This window comes from Macaca thibetana, chromosome 6, assembly GCF_024542745.1.
Source record: "Macaca thibetana thibetana isolate TM-01 chromosome 6, ASM2454274v1, whole genome shotgun sequence".
In the NCBI taxonomy this organism is placed as follows: domain Eukaryota; kingdom Metazoa; phylum Chordata; class Mammalia; order Primates; family Cercopithecidae; genus Macaca; species Macaca thibetana.
In genome coordinates, this window is record NC_065583.1 from 160,953,071 (window position 1) to 160,978,731 (window position 25,661).

At 41.6% G+C, this 25,661-nt stretch overlaps 1 protein-coding gene and 1 long non-coding RNA gene across 2 annotated transcripts in view; both read right to left on the reverse strand.

Annotated features, from left to right (window-relative positions):
- FBXL7 (F-box and leucine rich repeat protein 7) overlaps positions 1-12,627 on the reverse strand; it is a 436,126-nt gene extending 423,499 nt beyond the window's left edge. The window contains exon 1 of the mRNA XM_050794701.1: positions 11,851-12,627. Within this exon, the coding sequence (XP_050650658.1) occupies positions 11,851-11,887 (37 nt within the window). The 5' untranslated portion in view covers positions 11,888-12,627. The remainder of the gene's footprint in view (positions 1-11,850) is intronic.
- A 6,583-nt stretch (positions 12,628-19,210) lies between these two features.
- On the reverse strand, positions 19,211-25,306 carry LOC126957189 (uncharacterized). The gene is made up of 4 exons (XR_007726686.1): positions 25,241-25,306; positions 22,741-22,825; positions 21,191-21,296; positions 19,211-19,945 (listed from the first exon to the last, which is right to left on the reverse strand). It is a non-coding gene; the product is annotated as an uncharacterized LOC126957189 (long non-coding RNA).
- Positions 25,307-25,661: the final 355 nt, after the last annotated feature.

Here is a 25,661-nt window from a genome sequence, read left to right on the forward strand (position 1 = left end):
TCCATCCAGAGAAACTTATTTTTACGGGGGTAAAATGTCCAAGTTTAAGAAAGGTTCCCAGAAAATATGACATGGCTATTCATAGGGTTTTTTCCTAGACTCAATAAAGATCATGGCTATAGATCCATCCTTATTTATTCATTTAACAAAACCGTATTGAAGACCTACAGTGTGAGGGGGGTTATAATCACATGAGTGTGCATATGTGGAAGGACGAGCAATGAATAAACACAAAGGAATAGAAAACAGTAAAAGAAATAGAGATTAAACTAGAGGATAGTGAATGGAAAGTAAAGCAATTAAAGACTAAATTAGTAAGATGGATTTCTATTCAACAGTGATAGAAAAGCAATGAGTTCTGATAACAACTTATCCTAAAGGGCTTACCCCAGAACCTAAATACTTCCAAAGACCTCTGTGAAATGCAGTTATTCGACAACAAAGGATAGGAGAAGACTGAAGAGAACAAAGACTCATGAGGCTCAGGGTCCCCAGTTTTAGAGCTGATTCTCTGATCTTCCCAATAGTAAAATAACTTTCTCTTAATGTCCCAAACAGAGTTTTGCAGAGGAGGGAGCCCCTGCTGAGTTGTTTAAACCAGGAAGTGTACTTTAATGAATAATGTCACTTTGTCATGATCCTTTGTCTTACAGTAGTTCACGCTGCATTCTCATCATTTACCATTTCAAAGCTGCACTTCTGGGTTGTGGCTCTGTGTTTTGAGATGACCAATAAGGACCCAGACTTCTCTATTCCTAATAGAGCTGCAAAAGTGATGAAAGGATCCCCATTTTTCTTTGCAGGTCCCTATTTTCATCTGCCAAGACCTCAGTTTCCTCATCTATAAACTGACAATAATGATTGATACCCCTTCCACCAGTCCTGTGATGATAAATGAGATTAATTCCTGAAATGCCTTATAATTTACAAAGCAATTTCACAGACATAATCATGCAGAAGCCTGGGCCAGGGACTGGTGAGAAAGAAGGGCAAATTCTCCAATATATATTGGGATAATTCCCCATAGCATCTGCTGTTTTAAATTTATAGCTTTGAAACCAGAGGAAAATATAAGGTATAAACTCTCAGGTATTTAGAACAGAAGTTAAACGTGTACACTCTTCTCAGCCCTCCATGAGCCTTTGCTTGTGTGTAGGCACAAAGGCTACCCCAGGTAAAGGGCTGTCCCAGCACAAAGATCAATTAAAAGTTACTAATGTCCTGGAGAACTGGGAGGACAGCCTCTCAGCTCTACTCTCACTCCGTGGACTCTAAAGAATATGCTCATCATTTTATATGCTAGAGTTATTACAGACATTGGATAGCCTGGCAATTTGTCAGCAGATTGCTGCCTAAGAAGCAGTTAATTTTTCCTCTGGAAAGGGAGCAAAACGAGTTAAAAGATTCCCTCAGAAGATGCCTTTCATTTTTGATCACCTAGTCCATAAAACTATCATTTGGAGGGGACCACCTCTCAGTCGCTGCAACTGTTTTAAACACACAAACAAAACAAAGATTGGGAAAGACTGAGGCTGCAACCAAAGTGAGGGTGCTGGGCAGGGTCAGGAGGGGCGTGGACTCCAGAGCAAACATGGGGAAATCAGGTGTGACTCAGCCACACACCAGCTGTGTGCCCTGGGTAGGGAGCCGGCATCTAAGCTTCTGTGTGGGTAACTGTAAAGTGGGATCCATCATCAGTGCCAGCCTCAATGGCTGTCCTTAGCACTACCTGAATGACTTAAGGTGCTCTGGGAGGAAGTGGCACCTAGTAAGAGCTCAATAACTGCTGGCTATGATTATTAAAATGATTAAAAATGGAATAAACTTGGCAATAACCAAGCCTACCAAATATCTATTAATAATCATTTTTGTCCTGTAAGTTTTCTTCTTAAGAAAAGAGAGTTAAGTAGAACATCGATTTTGTTCTTTCTACATTAGAAGGCAATTGATGCTCTAATTCCCAATCTCCCTGAATTTGTCCTGTTCTCTCCTCTCCTTATTTTTATGTTCTTTCTTCCTCCCCTTCCTGAGCTGCATACCTTCTTCTTCTTCCTGATGTCTGAGTTACCACTGACAGCTGGAATGTGTGAGACCTGCCCTTGGTCTTGGACTTAACCAAGATGCTTCCATTACTTGACCCCAGTACTCAATAGAACCAAAAGGTTCAACTTCACATATAAGCAGACTTTTCCTGACTTCTCCACCTTGCCAAAAAGTGGCTTACTTACAGCAAAAGGGCCAATCCACAAATATCAGAGAAATTCCTGAAATTTTTCTCCAGAAATTTTGACTCCCTTTCCACTGCTACATCTGCATGGAAACTGCAGCAAAGGAATTTACCACAGAAAGGGTAGCAAACAAAAAAAAGTTTTAATAACATTTCTGCACATTGCTCAAGGCTTCTACAGTTACAATTATGAGTTCATGCAGTGTTAACAACTGTTTTTCATTTTGTTGCTGGTTTAAGAATTTAAAGAGGAATTGATAGAACGAGTACATGTAATTCACAACCTAATAGAGATTTGCAGTTCCAGAAACAGTCTACACTTCTTCAACTACGGAACGGGGAACATGCTGACCATGTGCTTATTTTTCACTACCCAGGAAAATTCAGAGATGGTCAGTGATTATTCATGTCGAAAGTTTTAAAGCTGTCCCTCTCTGGGGTATTAACTAGCACGTTTTAGAAGTATCTGCCCATCAGCTTCCACTGTTACTCACTGTGGTACATGGGCTGGGGAAGCACCCAGGCAGGCCAGGGTTTCCTGCCCCTTTGCTGAAGCATACCGTGGTCTTCACTTACACGGAACCCACAGGAATCACCTTCCACGAACTAAGCCATATGAGAAATGGAACATGATGGTTTTGGGGATAACCAGGGAGAATCTCTAAACAAAATATTTAGCTTTTCCCAAGAGCCTGTGCTCTACTTCCTCCCTCCCAGTGACTCACTTTTTTTTTTTTTTTTGGTTTTGGGGTTTTGTTTTTAGAAAACAGGCGCATCTTTTAGACATTTCAGGAATTCAAGACATTGTCCAGGGTTGTCATTATTTAGAGGGTAACTCAATTCTTAGGCACACTTCCCACTTCTCACTCATGTCCACATTTAGCACACTGGGGCAGTAGAGTCTTTCCGTGAATCAGGAAGATTATCTTGTTCAGACATCACTGGCCTCCATGCCTAGCTTCTCAGTTAGACTCTGAACTTCCTGAGAGCACATCTTATTGTATCTAGAGATTAATGCAGTAAGATATGAAAGAAGAGGTCTGAATTTCTGTAGCTACAGCAGGAATAAAAAAAAAAAAAAAAAAAAAAAAAAAAAGAAGCTCCATTCTGAGGAAGTTCCACCAACACTGATTTTATTACCAGGAGGTAGAACTGCCACTCTGCCCCTCCCAGCAGACCCTATGCTATACAAAAGTGCCTCAGAGCTCCCTGAGAAAGATGTTCTTTTTGTGTGATTCTAGTCAATGTGTAGCTTCTGATCAAATATCACTGACCAATAACATCAATTAAAAGTCTTATCTCGAAGTGAAAAAACTTATTCAAGTCATTCACCATAAACACAATTAAGGGTCTTGCTTCAGGTTTAGTAGATCTATGTGTTTTAGGGCAGTAATACAAGTAACAATCACACTGTAAGTTTAGTTGGTATCCATTACTGCAATGAAAATAGGGTATCATTTATGAAATCCAATTTTGGGTGCAGGTTATATCCCACCAAAGGCAAGGAAATAAAGAAAATGGGTAGATTTTCAAATTAATATCTAAATATATTTAGATAGATATAAATACATATGTATAATACACTCACATGCATAATTAGCCCAGAAAAAGTGAGGGAAGTATTTTCTAATCACTAACTAATATCACAGAGAAGGACTGACGAGAAAAAGTAGCAGCATGACTTAGAACTAATAACCCTTTATCCAACATAATCACATGTGACAGAATGTTTCCTAGGGAACGTGGTTCAGGGTCAGATAGTTGATCCCCTTACTCAATGAAGAAATCTCTAGCACAACCTCCTCCACTGTAGTGACCACCTTCCCGTTTGAGAAGGCTCAGTCTTTCCTTAGGTAGCCCAGCTACGATTTGGGCAGCTCTAATCATTAGACAGATCTTCCTTAGGCTGAGCCAAATACAACTTCTTGTAACTTACAGACATTCTTTGTTCAGCAGTCTGAAGTCTAATTTTCTTCAAGACAGTGCTTCAAATGTTATTTTCTAAGGTACAGATAATGTCCCAATTTACGATTTTTTTAACTTTACCACAGTGCAAAAGTCATGCATTGAGTAGAACCTGTACTGTGAGTACCCATACAACCATTCTGTTTATCATTTTCAGCACAGCATTCAATAAATTACAGAAGATATTCAGTACTTCATTTCAAAACAGGCTTGATGTTATATGTTTTACCCAAGTGAAGACTAATGTAAGTCTTCTGAGAATATTTAAGGTAGGCTAGGCTAAGCTATGCTGTTGGGTGGGTTAGGTGTATTAAATGCATTTTTTGACTTAAGATATATGTTTTTTGAGATAGAGTCTTGCTCTTGTTGCCCAGGTTGGAGGGCAACGGTGTGATCTCAGCTCACTGCAACCTCCACCTCACAGGTTCAAGCCATTCTCCTGCCTCAGCCTCCTGAGTAGCTGGGATTACAGGCACCCATCACCACACCCGGCTAATTTTTGTATTTTTTAGTAGAGACGGCGTTTCACCATGTTGGCCATGCTGGTCTCAAACTGCTGACCTCAGGTGATACCCCCGCCTCGACCTCCCAAAGTGCTGGGATTATAGGAGTGAGCCACCGCACGCTGCCTGACTTAAGACTTTTTTTTTATTGGGACATAAGCCTGTCATAAGTCAAGAAGCATCTGTATATAAGTATCTAAACTTCATTTATTCCCTTCATCCATTCAAGAAATTTATTCACTCTAGATTTTATTCCAGATGCTGTCACATATGTTATTACATCCCTAAGGCCATCTTAAAATGCGTAATACCTAGACACTTCTACCAAACAGCTAGCCAAAGTTATCCAAGCAGCTTTCAGACATACCAGTGGATATGGCCTCAGGACAAAAGCGAATCTTAATACTCAGAATCAATCCAGAATCCATTCTATTTCAAAAGGCAAAGAGAGTTAAGACAGTTTATGTCAGTTGATTTCCAAGTGAAAACAAAAGCTACCTCTACTTTCTGTTGTGTTTTAAATGTGCAAAAAGATTCCCCAAATCTCAAAAAATACCTTCTCATTGTTAGACCAAAGATGGTATTGTTAGCTGCACTAATAATTTATTTGAAACTAATAGCAGAACAGTATCACTTATCTCCGACTTGCATCAGAATGAAATGAGTCGCTAGAGGCAAAAGATGAACACGTACTTCTACTCAGAACTAGGGTGATTTTTTGAGATATCTTAGGCCAATATGCACATATCCAATAAGTCAGGCAGCATTCAGTAGTCAAAGCAATAATAGGATATTACCTTTGAAGAGCACACCCTGGGCCTTCTCCTCCTTCCCTTAAATGAAGTCACAAATCATCTGTTATAAGTGGATGAAACATATTAGCAAAGAATCTAGTAAGACCAGGGGCCAGACTGACCCTGTTGCATCGTATTACTAGCTGACTACAGAAGACTGATAATGTTGTACTTTGCGCAAAATGATAAATGTATGCCTTCACACTTTGCAAAGGAGTGAATAATTATGCCCTCCCAAAATTCATACGCTGAATCTCTAACCCCAATGTGATAGCATCTGGAGGTGGGGCCTGTAGGAGGTAACTAGGTCATAAGGGTAGAACCCTGATGAATGAGATTAGTGCCCTTAAAAGAAGAGGCCAGAGAATTAACTTGCTCTCTTTCTCTCACAGCCATGCAAGAATACAATGAGAAGACGGCAATCTGCAACTCAGAAGAGGGCCCTCACGAGAACCTGTCCGTGCTGGAACCCTAATCTCAGAACTCCAGCCTCTAGAACTGTAAGAAACAAATTTCTGTTGTTAATAAGTCAGCTGGTCATGGTACTTTGTAATAGCAGCTTGAACTGTCTAAGACAAGCATAAACTGCACAGAAGCCCCCCTTATCCATAGTTTTACTGTTCAGTGTCAGCAACCCATGGTTGTAGTTCAAAACTAGTAAATAAACATTTCCAGAAATAGACAATCCCTAAGTTTTAAATTTTGAGTTCTTTCCAAGTAGCGTGATGAAATCTCACACCATCCTGGGAGGTCCAGCATCTCCACAATGTAGACGCTTCCAGCCCTGAAGTCACGGAATAGCCATCTCGGTGATTGAATGGACTGTGGAGGTATTGCAGGGCTTGTGTCCACATCACCCTTATTCTACTTCATAATGGCCCCCAAAGTGCAAGAGGAATGATGCGGGCAATTAAAATATGCCAAGAAGCCGTAAAGGGCTTCCTTTAAGTGAAAAGTTGGGAGTTCTTAAGGAAACAACAAAAAAAAATGTATGCTGAGGCTGCTAACATCTACAGTAAGAATGAATATTCTATCCGTAAAACTGTGAAGGAAAAAGAAATCCCTACTAGCTTTGCAGTCTTACCTCAAACTGTAAAAGTTAGAGCCACCATGCATGATAAATGCTTAATTAAGACAGAATTAAATTTGAGGGTGGAAGAAATGGACAGAAACATTCTGAATGACTGCAATCAGGTTCGGTACTCTCCAAGTTTTAGGCATTCACTGGAGTTTTTAGAATTCATCCCCAGCGGATGTGGGGGACGCTTCTATGCCCCTCGGTTTATCACAGTGATTAAAAGTAGCAGCCAGCATGCTACCTGGATCTTCAAAGCTCAGCCCATCATATCCTTCAGGTCTTGGTGTAAAAGGCAACTTTTCAGTAAGGCTCATGGTGCCTGCTCTAATTAAAATGTAATACCCTCCACCCACATTCCCAATCATCTTAACCTGACAATTTTCTTTATTCAGGGACCTGAGCCCCTTGTAATGTACCACATGGTTTACTGAATTACTGTGTGTGGGTGTTCACTGTTCCAGTTCCCCTTCCTCCCAACACACAAGCTCACACACACACAAGCGTTTATGAATGACAAGGACAGGATCTTCATCTGTTTACTGACTTATCCCAAGAATCTAAGAGTCCTGGGCCCATAGTGGGAAGTTAAAAGTTACCATATATTTAAGTTGAATGAATGAATAAATGACTCTGGGCTTAGATAGAGCTGGCCCGGGGTCCCCATTCAGCCTACACTGACTGAACGACCTTGGGAAAATAATCATTCTCTCTGGTACTGTGTTCCTCATCAGTAAAATGTAGAATCTACAAGTAATTACCCCATAAGATCCTTGCAGGGATGAAGTGGGTCGCTGCATGGCGAGTGGCTTAGAATTATGCCTGGACATAGAAAGCTTTCAATAAATGTTAGCTGCCATTGTTATTACAATTTCAAGATATGTTTCCTGAGGTGGCAATGGATTTGTGAAGATTTATGCTCTCAGGCAACTGGCTCTCCCCTTATCTGACAGCACCGATCTGAGATGGTGAAAGGAATTCACTGCCCTTGGTGGAGCAGCAGAGTTACCAAGGATCTCGCCCCTTCCCTATGGCCTCTCATCAGTACCAATTTAACAATATCCTCAGCTTTGCAAAGAAGCTGTTAACAGTGCAAGTGGTACTGCCTCTGACCTGCTGAAGCAGAATAAACAAAACATTGAAACCACCGAGTAAGTGATGGTGAGGCTCAGAAACCTTAAAAGGCAGGGAGAGCAGCTTCTCTTTTCCTTCTTGAACTGAGATTTATTTGGCTTAACTGGAGTCAAAGCTAATGGTTCTAATGACTTTGATGCACTCCAACTTATTCTCCAGATTCCTACACATGGACTTACACTTCATGGAAGAAGATATATACACACACACGAAAATCCCTCCATAAAAGAATTTATCAGACCATACTAATCACGTACACATTAGCTTCATCCCTGGAGTAAAATCCAAGTCTCTCTAATAGCAATAGGAGATGGGGCTGCAAATTAGACCAATAACCTGAATATTCACTAAGGATTTAGGAAAACAAAACACTTTGGAAACACCCATTATCAATTCACACACACCTTTGATCTATGGAGAAAAGCAAGGATTTCAGGACTGGTTGAGTTAGAAGAGGAGGAGGAGGTTCGTGAGGAAGATAGAGACAAGAGATCAAAAAGGATGACAAAAGTGGGAGGTGTATTTACTGATTTCTTGGCAATAACAGTCTTAACTTCCCTGTTAGTTATGTCTTTCCAAAGTTAATCTCTATGAAGTGGTTCCTTACGGCATTATAAGAGCAAAATGAAATGAATGACTACACATTCAAGGAATAGTAATAACAAGTAATGTCAATAAGAAATTTCTCCCTTCACTTTAGAGAACAAACACCCCAGAGTTGATGCTGGAATTAAATTTTTAGACTCCCAAGTTAATGCTCTGTACTCTACACAATAAGTTCTCTCAGCTTTAACGTGCATGTGATAAATGATGGAGTAGTGTTGCATTTTTGACAAGCTCCCCGGTGATGCGGATAGCGCTAGTCCTTGGAATATAGAGTTGGAAGCCTCTGCCCCATTACATCTGCTAAGGTAAGCCTCGTGAATAATTGTTTTCAATGAAAAGGTGTTTTCCAAGAGCAGAAGAAAATGAGATTACCAACAGAATACTGACGTGTTAAAAGTTCTAATAATTCAACAATATTTGTGATATTCAACAAACATTTGCATAGCAATGTCAACTGTCATTATTAAGTAAAATATACTTAAGTTGCAGATTTTTGAAACATACACAAACACCAATATTTTAGAGTTGAGCAATCTATTAAAAGAAAAACTTCAGCTGAATTAAATCTAAAGGAATTTAATTGAGCAATGAACAATTCGCAAATCAGGCAGCCCCCAGAATCACAGTGGATTCAGAGAGACACCAGCACATCCACATGGTGGAAGAAGATTTATAGACAAAAAAAGGAAAATGGCATACAGAAATCAGAAGTAAGGTACAGAAACAGCTGGACTGGTTACAGGTTGGTGTTTGCCTTATTTAAACACAGTTTGAACACTCAGCAACGTATGACTGGTTTAAGTGTGGCTGCTGGGATTGGCCAAGACTCAGCTATTTTTTTGTTTGTTTGTTTTCTTTTGTTTTTTAACACTGAGTCCTGCCCTGTTGCCCAGGCTGGAGTGCAGTTGCGGGATCTCAGCTCACTGCAACCTCCATCTCTCGGGTTCAAGTGATTCTCCTGCCTCAGCTTCCCGGGTAGGTGGGATTACAGACATGCGCCACCAGGCCCGGATACTTTTTGTATTTTTAGTAGAGAGGACGGGGTTTCACCATGTTGGTCAGCCTGGCCTTGAACTCCTGACCTCAAGTAATCCGCACGCCTAGGCCTTCCAAAATGGTGGGATTACAGGCGTGGGCCACCGCGCCTGACCTGTTTTCAATCTTGCCTACCTATTAAGTTAGGTTGCAGTTCATTCACAAGGGCTGAAATATAGAAGTACAGAGTACTTCTCAAGCCATATTTATTTTGCTTTAATAAATCTCTCACTGTATTTTATTGGTATGCACTCATGGATAATTTCCTCCTTATGTTTGAGATACACTATACAGAAAATCCACTAATTCTATATAACTGTCTTAATTTTCAGTCAGCTTTGATAATGAAGATACTATGTCTAGGGGTTGCTTTTACTTTCTTTGAAATGTAACATTTTAGATAAGAAAGATGGCACTGCCACACCTGAGCCCAGCAGGTTATTTGCAATCTACCATGGAATAACAAAGTGGACCATAACCCATTACATATATTACATCCCTACTTAGGAGGAGCCACAGTATAGCTGGGGGTTAAAGAAGAAAAAAGAAGGTCATGTTACTTCTATTTCTGTTTTCCTCACCTGTAACAGAGGAATCTCGATGCATTTGAAGAAACTTGATGAAAACTAAACACAGTGTGTACCTCTAGCCAAAACTCAGTTACCTTGTAAAGCTTCCTATTGGTCCTCTTGAATCAGCTGAGCACAAGAGGTTTTGCCTATAAAAAGTCCACAGTGCATCTAAATCTGATCCCAGTAAAATTTCACTTCGCCTGAAGTGAAAATGCAGAGGTAGCATTTAAGGATAACAGCTGGAGAACATTAGTTCCCTGTCTCTCCTTTTCTCTCCCAAGGGTTGAAAATTCTGCTGTTCAGACAGGAAGTCGTCATATACCACACACTGCACAATACGGGAATGCTGGGATATAAGAACAAGTTGCAGAGGATTAGAAGGGCTGGGGCGGGAGGCGGGTGGGGTGGGGTGGGGGGACTGTTCAAGAAAGAACTCATAGCAGTGATTCTATGTACCTCTTGGGTTGTCTTTTTCCTCCGACAGTGCTCGACTAGCATATACCTAGAATTGACAAGCACATGCTACAATTATGTCCTGAAAGCTTTTTAATAACTCAGAGTAAGAAGGCTTAATCACTTACTTTTCCGCAAATTTTTATAATATTAACTCTAAGACGCTTTGGGGAGTGGCCCAGATTCTGCAATAATCTTTTTTGGCATACTTTCACATTTGCTATCTAAAAAGGCAGCCTTTAACTTTAAAAAAAAAAATAGTCAAAAAAAAAAAACCCTCAAATCACTGCCTAAGATAAGGAAATATACATAAATACACACACACACACACACACACAGGCACATATGGAAGTCAAAACATGATGATCTGGAAAAAGAATGACTTAAACAAAAGGTTCTTGTGGATATGGTTTTTGTAGGGTCGGTTTCTGCTGTAATTTCACAAAACTGCTGAGAAACGAGGAGAGACACCCACATTCTGTGGCCACAGCTCAAAGTTTCGAACAGGATGATAAGAGTTTCCTCCAGGCCACAGGCTGAATAGCTAGCCTGCATTCCTACCAGTCTGCAAGCGCTGGCCCCTCCTTTGCAACCAACTGTCCTCTGGGGGCGGGCTGTAAAACTGACCCAGTCTCTTCCACTCCTCTTCAGCCAAGCCCACTAGACACAAACCTTCTTAACTTTTGAACTGCAGAAAAATGCCTTTGCCTTATGCATATCAGGGGCTAGCTGTTAATTGGGATACAACGCTACGGTTTTATGCAGAGTGGGAGGAGGGAGGAGAAAGGAGGGAGAAGCCAACCCAGACATCCATCATCCTTTTAGGAGTAGGTGGAGTTTAAAGTTTCCCCAACTTCCAAGTTCCCACTTGACAGGCAATATTTCTGTGCAATTTCCAGCCCCACGTAACAGATGGTCCTTTGCCCGTCTCGAGCCCCGAGAGAGCCCAGACAAAGCCCCCCAGCCATTCCACGCCTCGCAGGACTGATAGGTGCTTAGTTTCATGAAGCTGTCAGAGCAGGGGCAGCGAGCAAAGAATGGAAACTTAACTTCTCCTTCCAGAAGTTTTTCCTGCTACAGTAGAGTCCAGGGGGCTGGAGCACAAAGGCCCGGTAAAGTTTTCACTGAGTTATTTTTCAAAAACGTCTTCCGCCATCTGCCAAACCATCATCTCCTAAACCCCAGATGCCCAGGGAAGGAAGATTGAGGCACATGTGCTCAGAAACACAGCAGAGATGCAACTTGAGCCTTCCCAAAGACAAACTGGGAAGTTGCTTAAAGAGACCCCCACGGTGGAAAATCATACTCGGGGCGCCTGACCTACTCACTGGTCACTCTCTGCCAAAGACGAAGGTGGTGACCCAGACAGGGTGCCAAATGGGGTGCGTCACGGCCGCGGGCGAGAACCTCCCTTCCCAGCCGGGAGGGCGAGGGAAAGGGGAGGAGGGACGCGATCCGGGAGTCTGAGGACGGGCGGCCCACTCACCCTCACTGCCGTACTGTTTGCCATTGTTCGCGCCCATCCTGTTGCCGTCATGCCCGCCGTCTCCCGGGACACTCCATAGCTGCGGCGCACCTCCTGCGCGCTCGGCCCGAGGAAAGCCCGCCCGACGGGACCGTTAGCTGCACATCGCCCCCCCCACGCTCCGGGGCCGACCTCCGGCCTGGGGAGGTCCCCGCACTCCAGTGGGAGGGGGTGCTCCGTCCCCTCCTGGCACCCCCGGTGGCTCCAGGCGGGGCCAGGCACAGCCGCCGCACTTAGAATCCGCCCTGGGGGCCGGTGGGCGCAGCGCCGCGCACAGCCCGCGCCCAAGGGCCGCCCAGAGGCTCGCCGCGCCGCCGCCGCCGGGTCCCCATCCGCCCGCCCCGATCCCCTCCGGTGGGCGCGCAGCCGGGCGGGCCCCGGGGCTCCGCGGCTTGGCCGCCTCCTTCGGCTGCCCCTGCGCGCCCGCGGCTTCCCCGGGGAGGGCGCGGCGGCCACTTGTTGCGGGTGCCCGGAGCGAGCGAAGACTGGCAGCCCGGCGCAGCTCGCCCGCGGGCCGGACTTTTGTTAGCGCCAGGCGCCTCCTCTCGCCGCCCAGCGTCAATCACAGCTGGAGCCCCGGGGAGGAAGGCCGGCCCGGAGATGCGCGGCCTTTTAAAGAGGCAGCGCGCCTTTTCGGGGCTCCGGCTCTTGGCCCCAGCTTGGGCACCGGCTCTGCGCGCCACGCGCGAACCCTTCGGAGCGAAGCGACGTCCTGCTGGCTCTGTTTTACTGTTGTTCTTTTATAGGCGTGGCACCCAATCTATAAGATGAACTTCTAGGCGTCGTTTGGAATCCCTTGGGTTTGTCTGCAAGTACAGCCCATTTTAAGTGCGTGGGCATTTAAAATAAACACGCATCCGTGTCTGACTCTGACACCTTTCAGGTGTATGCGTTGGCATTCTCCTGTGACTTCCCTGTTTGGAGACTGGGGCAGAGAATGGAGGAGAGAGGGAGGGAAAACTTGTGGCGACTTAGCAGGGAATCGGTCCCAGGAGAGCCAGACTTTCCCTGCCCCGCCCCGGTGAAGGAGGTTTCCTGGCTCAGAATGTTTAACAGCTTCAGAGCCAGGAAGTGTATTTTCTCCTCGTTTCTGTGATTTTTTTTTTCTTGTGGTTGGTGTTATCCTTTGTTTAAAACATTATAACCTCTTTTGGAAATTTATTTGGCACTTGTAGAGCTTTAAAATGGCCCATTGGTGTTCCCTGCATTAAACAGAAAAAGGAAATTCTCCTTAATGTTTTATTCTCTTTTCATGTAAATACCTAGAATTTTATAACATTACATCCTAATAAAGACCGTGCAAATTTCTTTGTAGTGAGGCAAGCACACAGCAGTTTTTCCTTATAGACGTTAGATGTTGCGAATTAAATTAAATGTGTATATTGATGAATACATACATAAATATGCGTATACAGAGATGTACATATATAGATATATGCATATGATGCGTGAATACAGAACCAGGCGTTTTGTAATTACGTATTTCTTAAAAGGCTTGTGACCACATGCAGAAATTGTTAGTGACTTAACTTCTTATAGATTCTATTTGGGTAATTTCCTTTATTTGCTACAATTTTCTTTTGTAACGACAGGATAAAACATCATGTTTCAAGATTTTTTAATCTGGATGTCATGTATTGAAAGAAAAAATAATAATGTAATCTATTTTCGAGAATATGATCAAATGTTTTGTATCATGCTGATGTTTCCACTGTCCGGGTCCAAAGAAATGAAAGACTGTATTTTAATTCATCTTTAAATATCTAGAATCCAGCACTCTGTGCTTCCTAAATGTCTGTCAAATTATATCTAAAACCTGTGTCGTAGGCCCTAAAGAATCAAAATTTGGAAGAGATATCAAAAGAGATATCAAAAATTTGGAAGAGTGAGTTATCTCAAATTCTACCTGAAAGCATAAATCCAATCTAGAAAGGAGCCGACATCTACTTTATCTTCATGCAAAAGCGAATTTCTGCTCACCTGGTCTGTATTAGTTTTCTGTAGCTTGTAAAAGAATTCCTGAAACTGGGTAATTTATAAAGAAAAGAAATTTTTTTTTGGAGGCTGAAAGATCCAAGCTCAAGGGGCACATCTGGCGGGAGCCTTCCTGCTGGTGGAGGCAGCACACAAGGCAGAACTGGAGGCACCACACGGTGAAGTGGCTGAGCGTGCTAGCTCAGGTCTCTCTTCCTCTTCTTCCAAAGCCACCAGCCCCACTCCCGTGATAACCCATAAATCCATTAACCCATTAATCCATTAATCCATGAATAGATTCATCCATTCAGGAGGCAGAGCCCTCATGACCCAATCGCCTCTTAAAGGTCTTAACTCTCAAAATTGCCACATTGGGGATTAAATCTCAACATGAGTTTTCGGGGGTGGACAAATATTCAAATTATAGCTTGGTCTTTGTGATTCTTCTGTCAGCATGCAGGGAACTTACCCTGGATCTGATCATTTTGGAGGCGTATTTGAAGATACACTGGGTGTAAAGTAGTAGAACAAAGGAAGCTCTTCTTGATGTTTGATGTACAGTTGACAACTTGCTTTTTATATGCTATTATTTCCCTGACGGTCTCAGTCTCCCCTTTGCAATTTACAAATCGGAAAAAGGACAGCAGGAACTGAGGCTTGAAGAGTTAAATGTCTAGAGTCACCCAGGTGGTAAGTGCCAGATTATTTCAGTTTCTCAGTTTCTCTCCTCCCCACACCACTGCCTCTCTGGACCTGGCCATTATTCAACTGGGAGCCACTGTCCCTTTTCGGTTGGGTCTCTTTTCAGAGTCTTTAATATCAAGTTAAAGCCAACAGTGAAAAGTAAATTGTGATGACCAACTACATGTATATTTTTTGAAATTAAATTCTGTAAATATTTTTCAAAGCTTTATTGCCTACTCTAATGGGAAATAGAGATAACCCATTTCATGAAATTCCAGCTTAAAATAGAAAACATACTTGATTTTTAAACATCCTTCTGATCATAGAAGTTGATAAAAATGCATGCTGCCTGTTCAGTATAAGAGCCAAACACAATTAAGCAAAAGAAAAAGAAACGCACTATTTCAACTACAAATACAGGCCTATTCATGTTTATATATTTTAATTTTCAAAATTAAGATATTGTACCAATGTCTTAACCCAAAATTCCAAGTTTTTTACTAGCTTCCAAACCTAATCCCCAACTTTCAATACAGTATGGCAAGCTCCTTGAGACAAGGTGGTATGTTTTTCACCAGTGTGTTCCCAGTACCTAGCACAGCTGCTAACACAAAGTACTCACTCAGTCAACAGTAGCAGAATGAGTGAATGTTGAACAAAGAGATGATGTGACTTGAATGTTATTCACCTTCTCTGTCATTGCCTTTTAAAGAGGCCTCAATCACCGAAAAGATTTTTTTTAAGAAACATTCAAAATTACCTAAAAACTGAATAGGAGTATACTAGGTATGTCATGTTTTTTTCCACCCAGGACCTTTTCCTGTAAGGAAGTCTGGTAACACCAGCTCCTGTACTTTGGGAAATGGTTTCATCCAAATTTCAACCATGGGCTTCCTATGAAAGCTTGTCAATCATAGTAATGGTGGTAAACTTCCTGTACCCGTAAGGGCCAGGCTGACCCAGTCCAACACCCACCCCCCACCTGGCTGTAAGGACAGAAGCAAATGCTTCTCTGATTCTTTGCTAGGGAGTGTCGGGGAGACCTGGTGCAGAGTCAGGAGTTCCACCATCACTCAAGGGTAGCAGTGTCATCCCCACCGCACTGTCAGTGGAGACCTCGTGGAGAGGTGGAACTCTCACAGTGGACATCCAGCAGTAAGGAGGAACCCCCTCAGGTCAGGGGGATCTGGGGTTCTACCTCCATCTGGCAATTATAAGGTGACCTCCCTCCTTTCATTGGCAGAACAGTATCAGAAAAAGATAGTTAAAAGCTTTCAATAAGATCCAGAGTCTACTAACATAATATGAAAGTGTCCAGGTTTGAATTAAAAATCACACATTATACCAAGAACCAGGAAAATTTCAAATTAAATAAAAAAGATAATAAATGGCAACACCAAGATGCCAGAGATGTCAGAATTATCTGACAAAGATTTTGCAGCAGCTATGAAAAATATTTCAAGCATGGTACAAACATTTATTATATGAGTAAATTACACACATGCTTATAACAAATGAAAAAACAGAAAGCTTCAGCAAAGAAATAGAAGATATGAACAAGAACCAAATGGGCACTTCAGAGCTGAAAAATAGAACTGAAATAAAACGCTCAGCGAATGGGCTGAATATCAGAATGGAAGAGACACAGGAACAAATCATTGAATTGGAGGATAAATCAGTAGATATTATCCATCTGAACAAGAAGAAAAATAGACTGAAAAACATGAATAGAGCCTCAGGGACATGTGAAACTATAATAAAAGATCTAACATCCATGTCATCAGAATTTCAGAAAGAGAGAAGAAAGAGGGAAGAGCTGAAAATGTACTTGAAGAAATACTGGCTAACAACTTGCCAAATTCTTAAAATAAGAAAATTATAAAAGTAGAGAAAGATTAGTGATTCTCAGGGGTTAATTTGGAGGCTAGAGGAAAATGGGAGTTGTTATAAAAAGGCAACATGAGATATCTTTGTCGTGATGGAAGTGTTCCTATCTTGTTGTTATCAGTGTCAATCTCCTGGTCCGGATGTTGCACTACAGTTTTGCAAGATGTTACCATTGGAGGAAACTGGGTAACTGCATTATTTCTTACAAGTGCATGTGAAATCTGCAATTATCTCAAAACATAAAGTTTCTTTTGAAGAAAGAAACTTCTTTCTCTCCATTAGAACTATTTCTACATATTCTTTTTCTGCTATTATTTGCTGTACCTCCCGTTTGCACTTCACACACAGGTAGATTCACCTGGGAGAACAAACGTCTTCGGGAGAACTGATTTCTTAGTGTACAGCCTATCTACATCCAGGTCTATTGAGCACTGCATGATTTAGGCAAAGTAGTCAGCCAAAAATGGTGCCTATTCAAAACCTTGAGCCTTGAGCTACCAGAATTTCATACTGCATTGATGAAAGGAACTGGCCATTTACTTTGCAATGTGTGAACCTGATACAAAACAAAACAAAACAAAACAAAACAAAAAAGAGAGAGAGGAAAAAAGCATAAAGGTAGAAAAGTCTAAGTTTCAATTGATAGTCACATTTTCATTTCTATTTTTTAATGACTAACTCAGTGGCTTTTATGCTACTTTAATAAATATGTCAACACTCTGAGTAATAGGAATGTGTTTTTTTCCAGTAGTATTTTTTTTAGGAATATTGATTTCAAAAGCCAGCTTGATTTATAACACATTAGGTCCCCATTTTCTCTGGGGGTGGAGCTGTCGCGGTTCAAGTTAATGTTCTGCGCTTGGCGTTGGTGACAGACAGGCTGTCAGAGCCCGTTAATAAAGCCATAATCCCAAGAGCCAATCAGGGCGCCTCTTCTGTTCGTCTGGTCCCCTTGGCTGCCAGGCGCGCGCAGGAGCACATCATTAACCACAAGCTTCCCTGGGGATACCGTAGACAAAATAAACTCTCCCGTGAAACACATCTTGGGAAACACTCAAAGCTGGACTCCCTGGTTTAACAAAAGTACCAAAACAAAAAAAAATTAGGAAGAAATATTAGTTTGTGAAAGGAAAAAATGAACCGGACCATTGTATGATAAGAGCTTCTGCTTTTAGCTTTTTCACATTTATTTTGACTTTCTTCTCTCTTCAGTACACTTGGTTGCCTTCAAAAATCTGAATCACCTGCTTATCTTTAGTTAATTTTATATTTCAGAATATGGTTAATTTGCATATTCTGTTACTGCAATTAAAGTGGAAAATAGTAACCCAGTTGTAGAGTTGTGTTTAAATGCATTCATGTTATCATCTAAAAGAAGAAATACTGTTTTTAATCAATACAGATTTATTATCAAAATATAAAGTTGAATTCTGGGCAAAATTAATATTTATAGAAACCAAAAAATAAAGGTATAAATTATTATGTCCCACATACCAAACACTGATTCTGTATATTATTAATTAATATGTACAAATAAAGAAGAATAAAAAACACGGTCTAATTTTATTTTATTATCACCTCTGTGCTGTTTTGAATTACGCCTTGCATGTCTCATTTGATGCTCACAACTTTATCAGGCAGCACTTCTAGACTCCATTTTATGGATAAGAATATCAAAGCTCAGAGAAGCTGAGTAAATTCCATAATGATGCACAGCAAAATTGGAAACAGGTCTGTTTGTAAAGCTTCTGATATTTCTCACTAATGTCTATCGCCAATATCATACCTTTACTTACTACCCCGGTTTTGGACCAAGCCCAGCTTTCAGTGGAGAGTGTATGTGTTTAGTAGAGAGTGAAACATCTTTTGACATCTGTGAAATTGAACTAGATTTCAAAATAAATATTTATTATGCAACATAAACCTTTATTATTGTCATAATAATAAATGGCTAGATATTTAATTTAAGCATTTTAATAAGTATAACACAAATAAATAATGTAGCAGGATGGGTACACATGTAAGTATATAAGCATGCGTTGTGCTTAGAGCATAGCAAATGTGAGACAGATGATAGATAGCAAACGTGAGATAGATGATTAGATAGATTGCAAACGTGAGACAGATAGATAGATAGATAGATAGATAGATAGATAGATAGATGATAGATAGATAGAACATATAGCTAAGCTTTTTGAAATTTTATCTCCTCACCAAGGTTCCTTCCAAGCTCTGGGGAAAAAGTAGCCGTTTGCTCTACTTTTAAATATTGCAATAGTCATACACTTTCCAAACAGTTGCACATCGGCCGTGACTCTACATTTAACACATAATTCCACATCTTTTTATTACCCCTCCTTTATCAGGCAATTATCCTTTATCAGAGAATAAACCACCCAATATCCCATAATATCCCAAATCAGCATCACAAAATGTATGTACTTCGCTCCGAATGCAATAGCATGTATTCAGAGTTGTAGTATGCTTAACTATCTGGATTCTTAGAACACAGCAAATTAAAAGCAAGGCATTAGGAGTATTGCTCAAGATATCTGAGAAGCTATAAGAAGTTCCTGCTGGTTGCCTAATAGGGAGAGGGATGAGAAAAATCTCTACAAGATGATGAAAAATCTGCATAAACATAAACAAGAAACAAATGAGGAGTCTGGGATGATGTAAGCATGGGTTATTGCCTGTATTAGTCTGGTCTCACACTGCTATAAAGAAATACCTGAGACTGAGTAATTTATAAAGAAATGAGTTTTAATTGGCTCCTAGTTCCACAGGCTGTACAGGAAGCATGGCTGGGGAGGCCTCAGGAAACTTACAATCATGGCGGAAGGTGGAGGGGAAGCAGGAACATCTTTACATGGTCAGAGCAGGAGGAAGAGGGGGTTGTCGGGGAGGTGCCACATGCTTTTAAATGAACAGATTTCGTGAGAACTCTATCATGAGAACAGCACTAGGGGGATGGTGATAAAACGTTAGAAACCACCCCCATGATATAATCACCTCCCACCAGGCCCCAGCTCCAGCATTGGGGATTACATTTTGACATGTGGTTTGGGTGTGGACACAGATCCAAACCATATCATTGGCCTAGTTGAGGTAAAGTCAACTCCTGTAACAAAAAAAAACCTCCACATTTTAGTGACCTGGCTTCACACAATAGAAATTTATTCCTGGCTCATAAAATCATCCAAACACATGCTATCAGTTCATTAGAGATTATTATCCTCACAGTAATGCAGGGATCCAGGCTTCTTACACTTTATAGCTCCACCAACCATAACATCACTCACACACACTAGCAGAAGGCACAAAACATGAATAGGATGGTCATACCATATCACATCTGCTCACATTCCACTGGTGAGAACAAACTCAATGGCCAAATCTGGATTCAAAGGGGTCTGGGAAATGTAGTCTCTGGCTAGTCGGCTGTCTTCCAGTCATGACTCCACACCAGGACAAAAGCCAGTGGGTCTCATCACTGGTACTTACAGTCCACCTGCATATGGCGGAGCATGGTGCAGTACACACATCAGAATGCATTCATCTGTTCAACACTGTTTCAAGTCCTAAAGATACAGCAGTGAATAAAGTAGATGCAGCCCCTGCTCTCATGGAGATAGAATCATCATGAGTGGAGACAGACAATAAGCAGGTTCATATACAAATAAATAGTTTCAGGTAGTGACAAAAGCCAGGAAGAAAATAAAACAAGATAATGGTATATAGGAGCTGGGTTTTGTGGCAATGGCTACGTTAGCTGGAATGATCACAGAATGTATTTCTGTGGATATGAAATTTGTGCTGAGACTTGAACAATGAAAAGGATATAGCTAAGTGGAACTTTGGGGGGCACCATATTCCAGAGAAAAGAAAATACAGAGTTCCTGAGACTAGAATGAGCTAGGTATATTCCAAGGTCAGAAAGGGAATCAGGGTATCAGTCAGCTACTGCTATCATGTTATGTAACAGATTGTCCAACAACTCAGTGGCTTAAGATACAAGCAATTGTACTTCTTTTTGTATTTGCTCACAGTTCTGTAGATCACTTGGGGCCACTTTAACTGAGGTTTATGGATGATCTGTGCTTGGCCTAGAATTCAGGTCAAGTTTCTCCCACAAGTCCTTCTGGAGCCCAGGCTAAGATCATGCTACAGCATGATCTTCCATGGCTGGCCATAGAGCTGAGAGATGCCAAGCCAACCCTCATAAGCACATTTGAAAATTCCACGAGCATCACAAACAAAATAAAGACACAGGCCCAATGCAAATCCAATGGAGGAGGGAGATGCTTGGCCCACTTTTGTGCATTGCAAGGTCACGTGACAGAAGGAGGGAGTGAAAAATTAAGAAACTTCTTCTAATTCACTGTAGCCAGCATGGCCAGAATGTTGTGAATAAGTGGAAACTTTACAGATTTGTGGAAGAAGGAACAATGGTCAAATTATACAGTGTTTTGTGAGAATGGAAAAATTCATTCTGAATTTTATTTTAATTACAATACAAAATAGGTTGATTTTTAGTAGGGAAGTTATTTGATCTAGTTGATATTTTTTAAAGATCAGCAGGATTTAGTGCAGAGAATGGGGAGACTATTGGAAAGCCAGAGGCCTGCTAAGAAGTCTCCATGCTAGTAGAATAGGTGAACAAAGTTTGACTTCAATTAACACAATAACAGCAGTAGAGAAGTAAAATATGATCTGATTAAAGATGCATTTGGGGGGTAGAGTCAACAAAACTCACCTGGTTGTGTTGTAGGAGAAAAGAGGAAAATCAGACCAGTGTGGTGGCTCAAGCCTATAATCCCAGCATTGGGGGAGGCCGAGGCAGGAGGTCACTTGAGGCCAGCCTGGACAACACAGCAAGACACCATCTTAGCAAAAACTTTAAAAAATGAGCCTGGCATAGTGGCATGTGCCTGTAGTCCCAGCTACTCTGGAGGTTGAGGCAGGTCACTTGAGCCCAGAAAGTTGAGGCTGCAGTGAACTATGATCACACCTCTGCCCTCCAGTCTGGGCAATGGAGCAAGACCTTGTCTCTTAAAAAAAAAAGAAAAGAAAAGTGGAAAATCTAAGATTATGTTTAGGTTTTTTTTTTTTTTTTTTTTTTTTTTTTTTTTTTTTTTACTTTGAGCAGAGGGTAGGAAGTAGCTGGGAAGGTAAAGGAGAAGCACTGTAGGGAGTTGTCTGGAAGGGATTTTTGTGTCCAAACTCTGTTTGGGAATGCTAACATTGAGAGAACCATCAGACACAAAGCAGAGCTGTTTAGTCAGCAGTTGAATTGATGATTCGGGTATCAAGAGGGAATGTTGCTGGCTGTATCAATTTGAGAGTGTTCAGCTCAAAGGAAGTATTTAATGCTATGGCCCAATATAAGAGAAATTAGGAAGGAAATGTAGATATTGTAGAAAGCTAAGGACAGACCCCAATAAGTGTCAGCATTTAGCCATCTCACAGAGGAGAGGGAACTGGCAAAGAAGACTGAGAAAGAACAGCTAATAAGGTGTGAAAAAACAGAAGAATGGAGTACTGGGAAAGCTAAGAGGAAAATGCTTCAGGAAGGAAGAAGCAGCCCAGTGTGTCAAATGCTACCAACTCTTCAAGTTCAATGAGTAGACCATGGGTTTGGCAGCAGGTATGAATGGTGAGCTGTTAGGAGACCCATCATAAGCCATTTCAGTGTAGTAGGGTGGACAAGACTGGAGTGTGTTGAGGAGAAGCAGACAGGTTTGTGTTGTTTTTTGCTTTTTGGATGGGCAGGCTCTATTAGGTGATTTTTGTATATTCACGGGAATAGTCCAGTAGAAAGGAAAATATAATCGGATAGAAACAAGTTACTTGAGTTGAAGAGAAGGGTTGGAACCTAAACACAAGAGAAAGGACTGGTCTTGATTAGGAGCAAAAATAGGTACTGCATCAAAACAGAGGGAAGGTAGGCTCTGGAATCAGATGCAGGTAAGTTGGTGGATCTGACAGAGAAAAGGGAGGCTGTGCTTGTCTAATTACCTTCTTAAGCACCTACCACAGGATGCCTTGGAATGCCCAAGCTCGGTAGCCAGGCACAATGCCAGAAGGGCATGCTAATCATCCCTGCTTGGGACTCCTACTGTTCCACTCAACCCAGATTGGCTGCCTGTATGCTGGCCCAGCAAGAAAGACTGGTAAGAATTGCAGCAGGGGTTGCTTCCCAGAGCTCAGGTGGTACAGAGCAGTATCATCAAAACCAATAGAAGGTCTAGCCAATTGCTCAGCTCAGGGGAGAGCCAAACATCTCATGTACAATTAACTTTGAACCTGTTTGGCTGTTCAGCAATCTTCAGCTTCGTTTGTGCACTACAATCCAGACCTGAGGTCATGTTCTTTCTGGCTCCCTCAGCAACTGATAGAAATAGATACAGAAAAGTCATTCCATTAGCATACGATCACCATGTAGTAGATGATGCACCTTGATCTTTCCCTTTGAGCCTGAGTTCCGTGTTCCCCTAGCTGCCAGGAGCATAAACTGCCCACACTCACAGGAGGATCTCACTCTGGAAATTTCATTAAGGGTGAGAGAGCTGCCTTGTCCAACATTTTACCTCTCCCTGGGGGCAATCCCAAACCACTGAAAGTGTACAGAGGCTCTGGTCCTTGCTTTGATTAGAGACGTCTATAAATCAGAGTTTCTCCAACTCAACACTATCAGCATTTAGGGCTGGATAATTCTTTGTTGGGAGGGGCTGTCCTGTACACTGAGAATGCTGAGGAGCATCTCTGGCCTCCCTCACTGGATACCAGCAGCACCCTTTTCCACTTACATCAATCAAAATTGTCTACAGACATTTCCACAGGTCCCCTAGAAAAGGAAACCACATCCAGTTGAAATCTCTGGTTTAAAGAGTATCACCATTGCAGAGCTCTTTCTGGAATTAACTGAAGGCTCTGTCACAAATTAATCTCAGTTCAGCGCCTCCCTCTATTCAATCCTGCTTTCATAATTCCCTTGCAAACTGAACACGTATCTCTATCTTGATTTTCTTTCTGGGAGCTCAACCTTTACAGTGGTCCTAAGAAGCAGTCTCTAAAACTGTTTGAACTGGGTCACCCACCAGCCAGCTGAGTCCCATTACTGATGGATAGAGTATCAATAGACTGTAACATATTACATTAGTAAAACTGTCCAAAAACTTTACTAGTGGTGGACTGGCATGAGTAACAGCTGGAAGGGGATAAACTGGCTTGGACAATAGCTCAGGTGTTTGAGAAGTTGGAGGAAGTCATAATTACAAGGTCTATGAAATCAATTAGTTGACTAGAGGATTTTGATACTTGGAGAAGGATAATAAAAGGCTGAGAGCAACTTATCACAAATTTAGACACCGAGTCTTTGAAAGAATGTAACCACAAACTTATCTCCTTCAGCTGGAGGGCAGAAAGAGCTGAAGATCTGCCTACATCCAATGACTATCAATTCAGCACACAAATGCCTGACTTTCTTGCCTCAATTTGAAATATATCTGGAGATCCATCGTAGCCTCAGAGCTCTTTGATCTGCTTCAGTTGCTGTTGTAGCTACATCACCACTCAAATTCTCCCTCTGCCCAATTCTCCTTCCTGTTCCTCCATACAGTAATTGCTGCTAAGAGAACTTCCTAAGAAACCACTTATAAACAAATACCAATCTTGATATAGCTTCAAGGAAACCTGCTCCATGACACCTCTTAAAAATCCCTTGTCACATGTTTTCTTCCACCTCTTACTCTATTTCTCTTTTCACTTTTATTTCAAACATTATTGAAAACATATCTATATTCACTGTTTTTACTTTGCTACTTCCCATTTTCCCCTGTTGGGTTTTGTCCTAACCATCCCATTAACTGGCTGTTATCAAGATCCTCAATGACACCCATTTTGTAAAACTTTCTGAATTGTTTATCCTCCCCTCCTTAAACTTCCTCAGTTCTGAATCCTACATCATCAGATGATAACACCCACTACCCCTCCTGCATGTGTTCATTTGTAAACCCCAGAGGTCACTCCTGATCATCTCTTCAATATTTTAGTGCCTGGGTTCATTGTCCACTCTCTAGACTCACTCTTCTCAATATTAGCAGTGATTTCAATATACAAGCAGATGATCCCACGTCCTAACCACTCAATTGCATAATCTCCTTTATGCTCTCTACCCAACTTCAGTTACTCATATCCATCAACATTCCCAAGAGTTTACCATTACCTATCACTTAAACACATCACCATGGTTTAAATAGGTGTCCCCTCCACATCTCATGTGGAAATTTAATCCCAAATATGGCGGTATTGAGAAGTGGGGCCTTTGAGAGGAGACTGGGTCATGAGAACTTTGTCCTTATGAGTGGAGAAATCCATTCATGGTTAATCACTTAAGGGGTTAATGAAATAGTGGGCAATCATGGGAACTGAACTGGCTTTACAAGAAGAGGAAGAAAGACCTGAGCTAGCATGCTCACCCCACTCACAATGTGATGCCCTGTGTGCCCCAAGAATCTGCAGAGGGTCTCCACCAACAGGAAAGACCCTCACCAGATGCAGCCTGTTGACCTTGGACTTCTCTGCCTCCATAGCTATGTGACATACATTCCTTTTCTTTATAAATTACCCCATTTCAGGTATTCTGTTATAAGCAACAACAAAAAAAGGCTAAGACACCCACTATAAACTCAACCTCAAGATCACATTTCCAGTAGCATCTTATCTTTATAGCTCACTTTCTCTATTACCACATCTCAATTGGGTTTTTCCTCACCTCACACCACTGAGGTCTGACAATACTCACCACTGAGAACTCACAATCCAGTGATCTGACCAACGCTGCACTGTCTCAAACTGCCCTGATATTCTCACTTCCCTGCAGTATTAAAAATCTTTTTCACTTCTGTGCACAGCTCTTGTGTCATTGTATTTAATCGGCTAAACTATAACTCAGAAAACTAACTCTCTGTTTACTTAAAGATTGCAGCTACTTCAGCTGAACACGTCTGGGATAAAGTACACAAGCCCCCAACCGTGTCCACTAACCTGAACTGGGCCTTTGTTGCTTCCTGGCAACCCTGCTCCATGCCCCTCTCCACGTTCTTACCCCTCTTCCAGAGGACTACTCATACGTTCTTCTCTCTCCTCTACCTCTGCCAGTTCCCCCTAATCCTCATTGTTAGCTGATGACTTTAGTTTTTTACTCTACTGAGAAAATAGAAGCA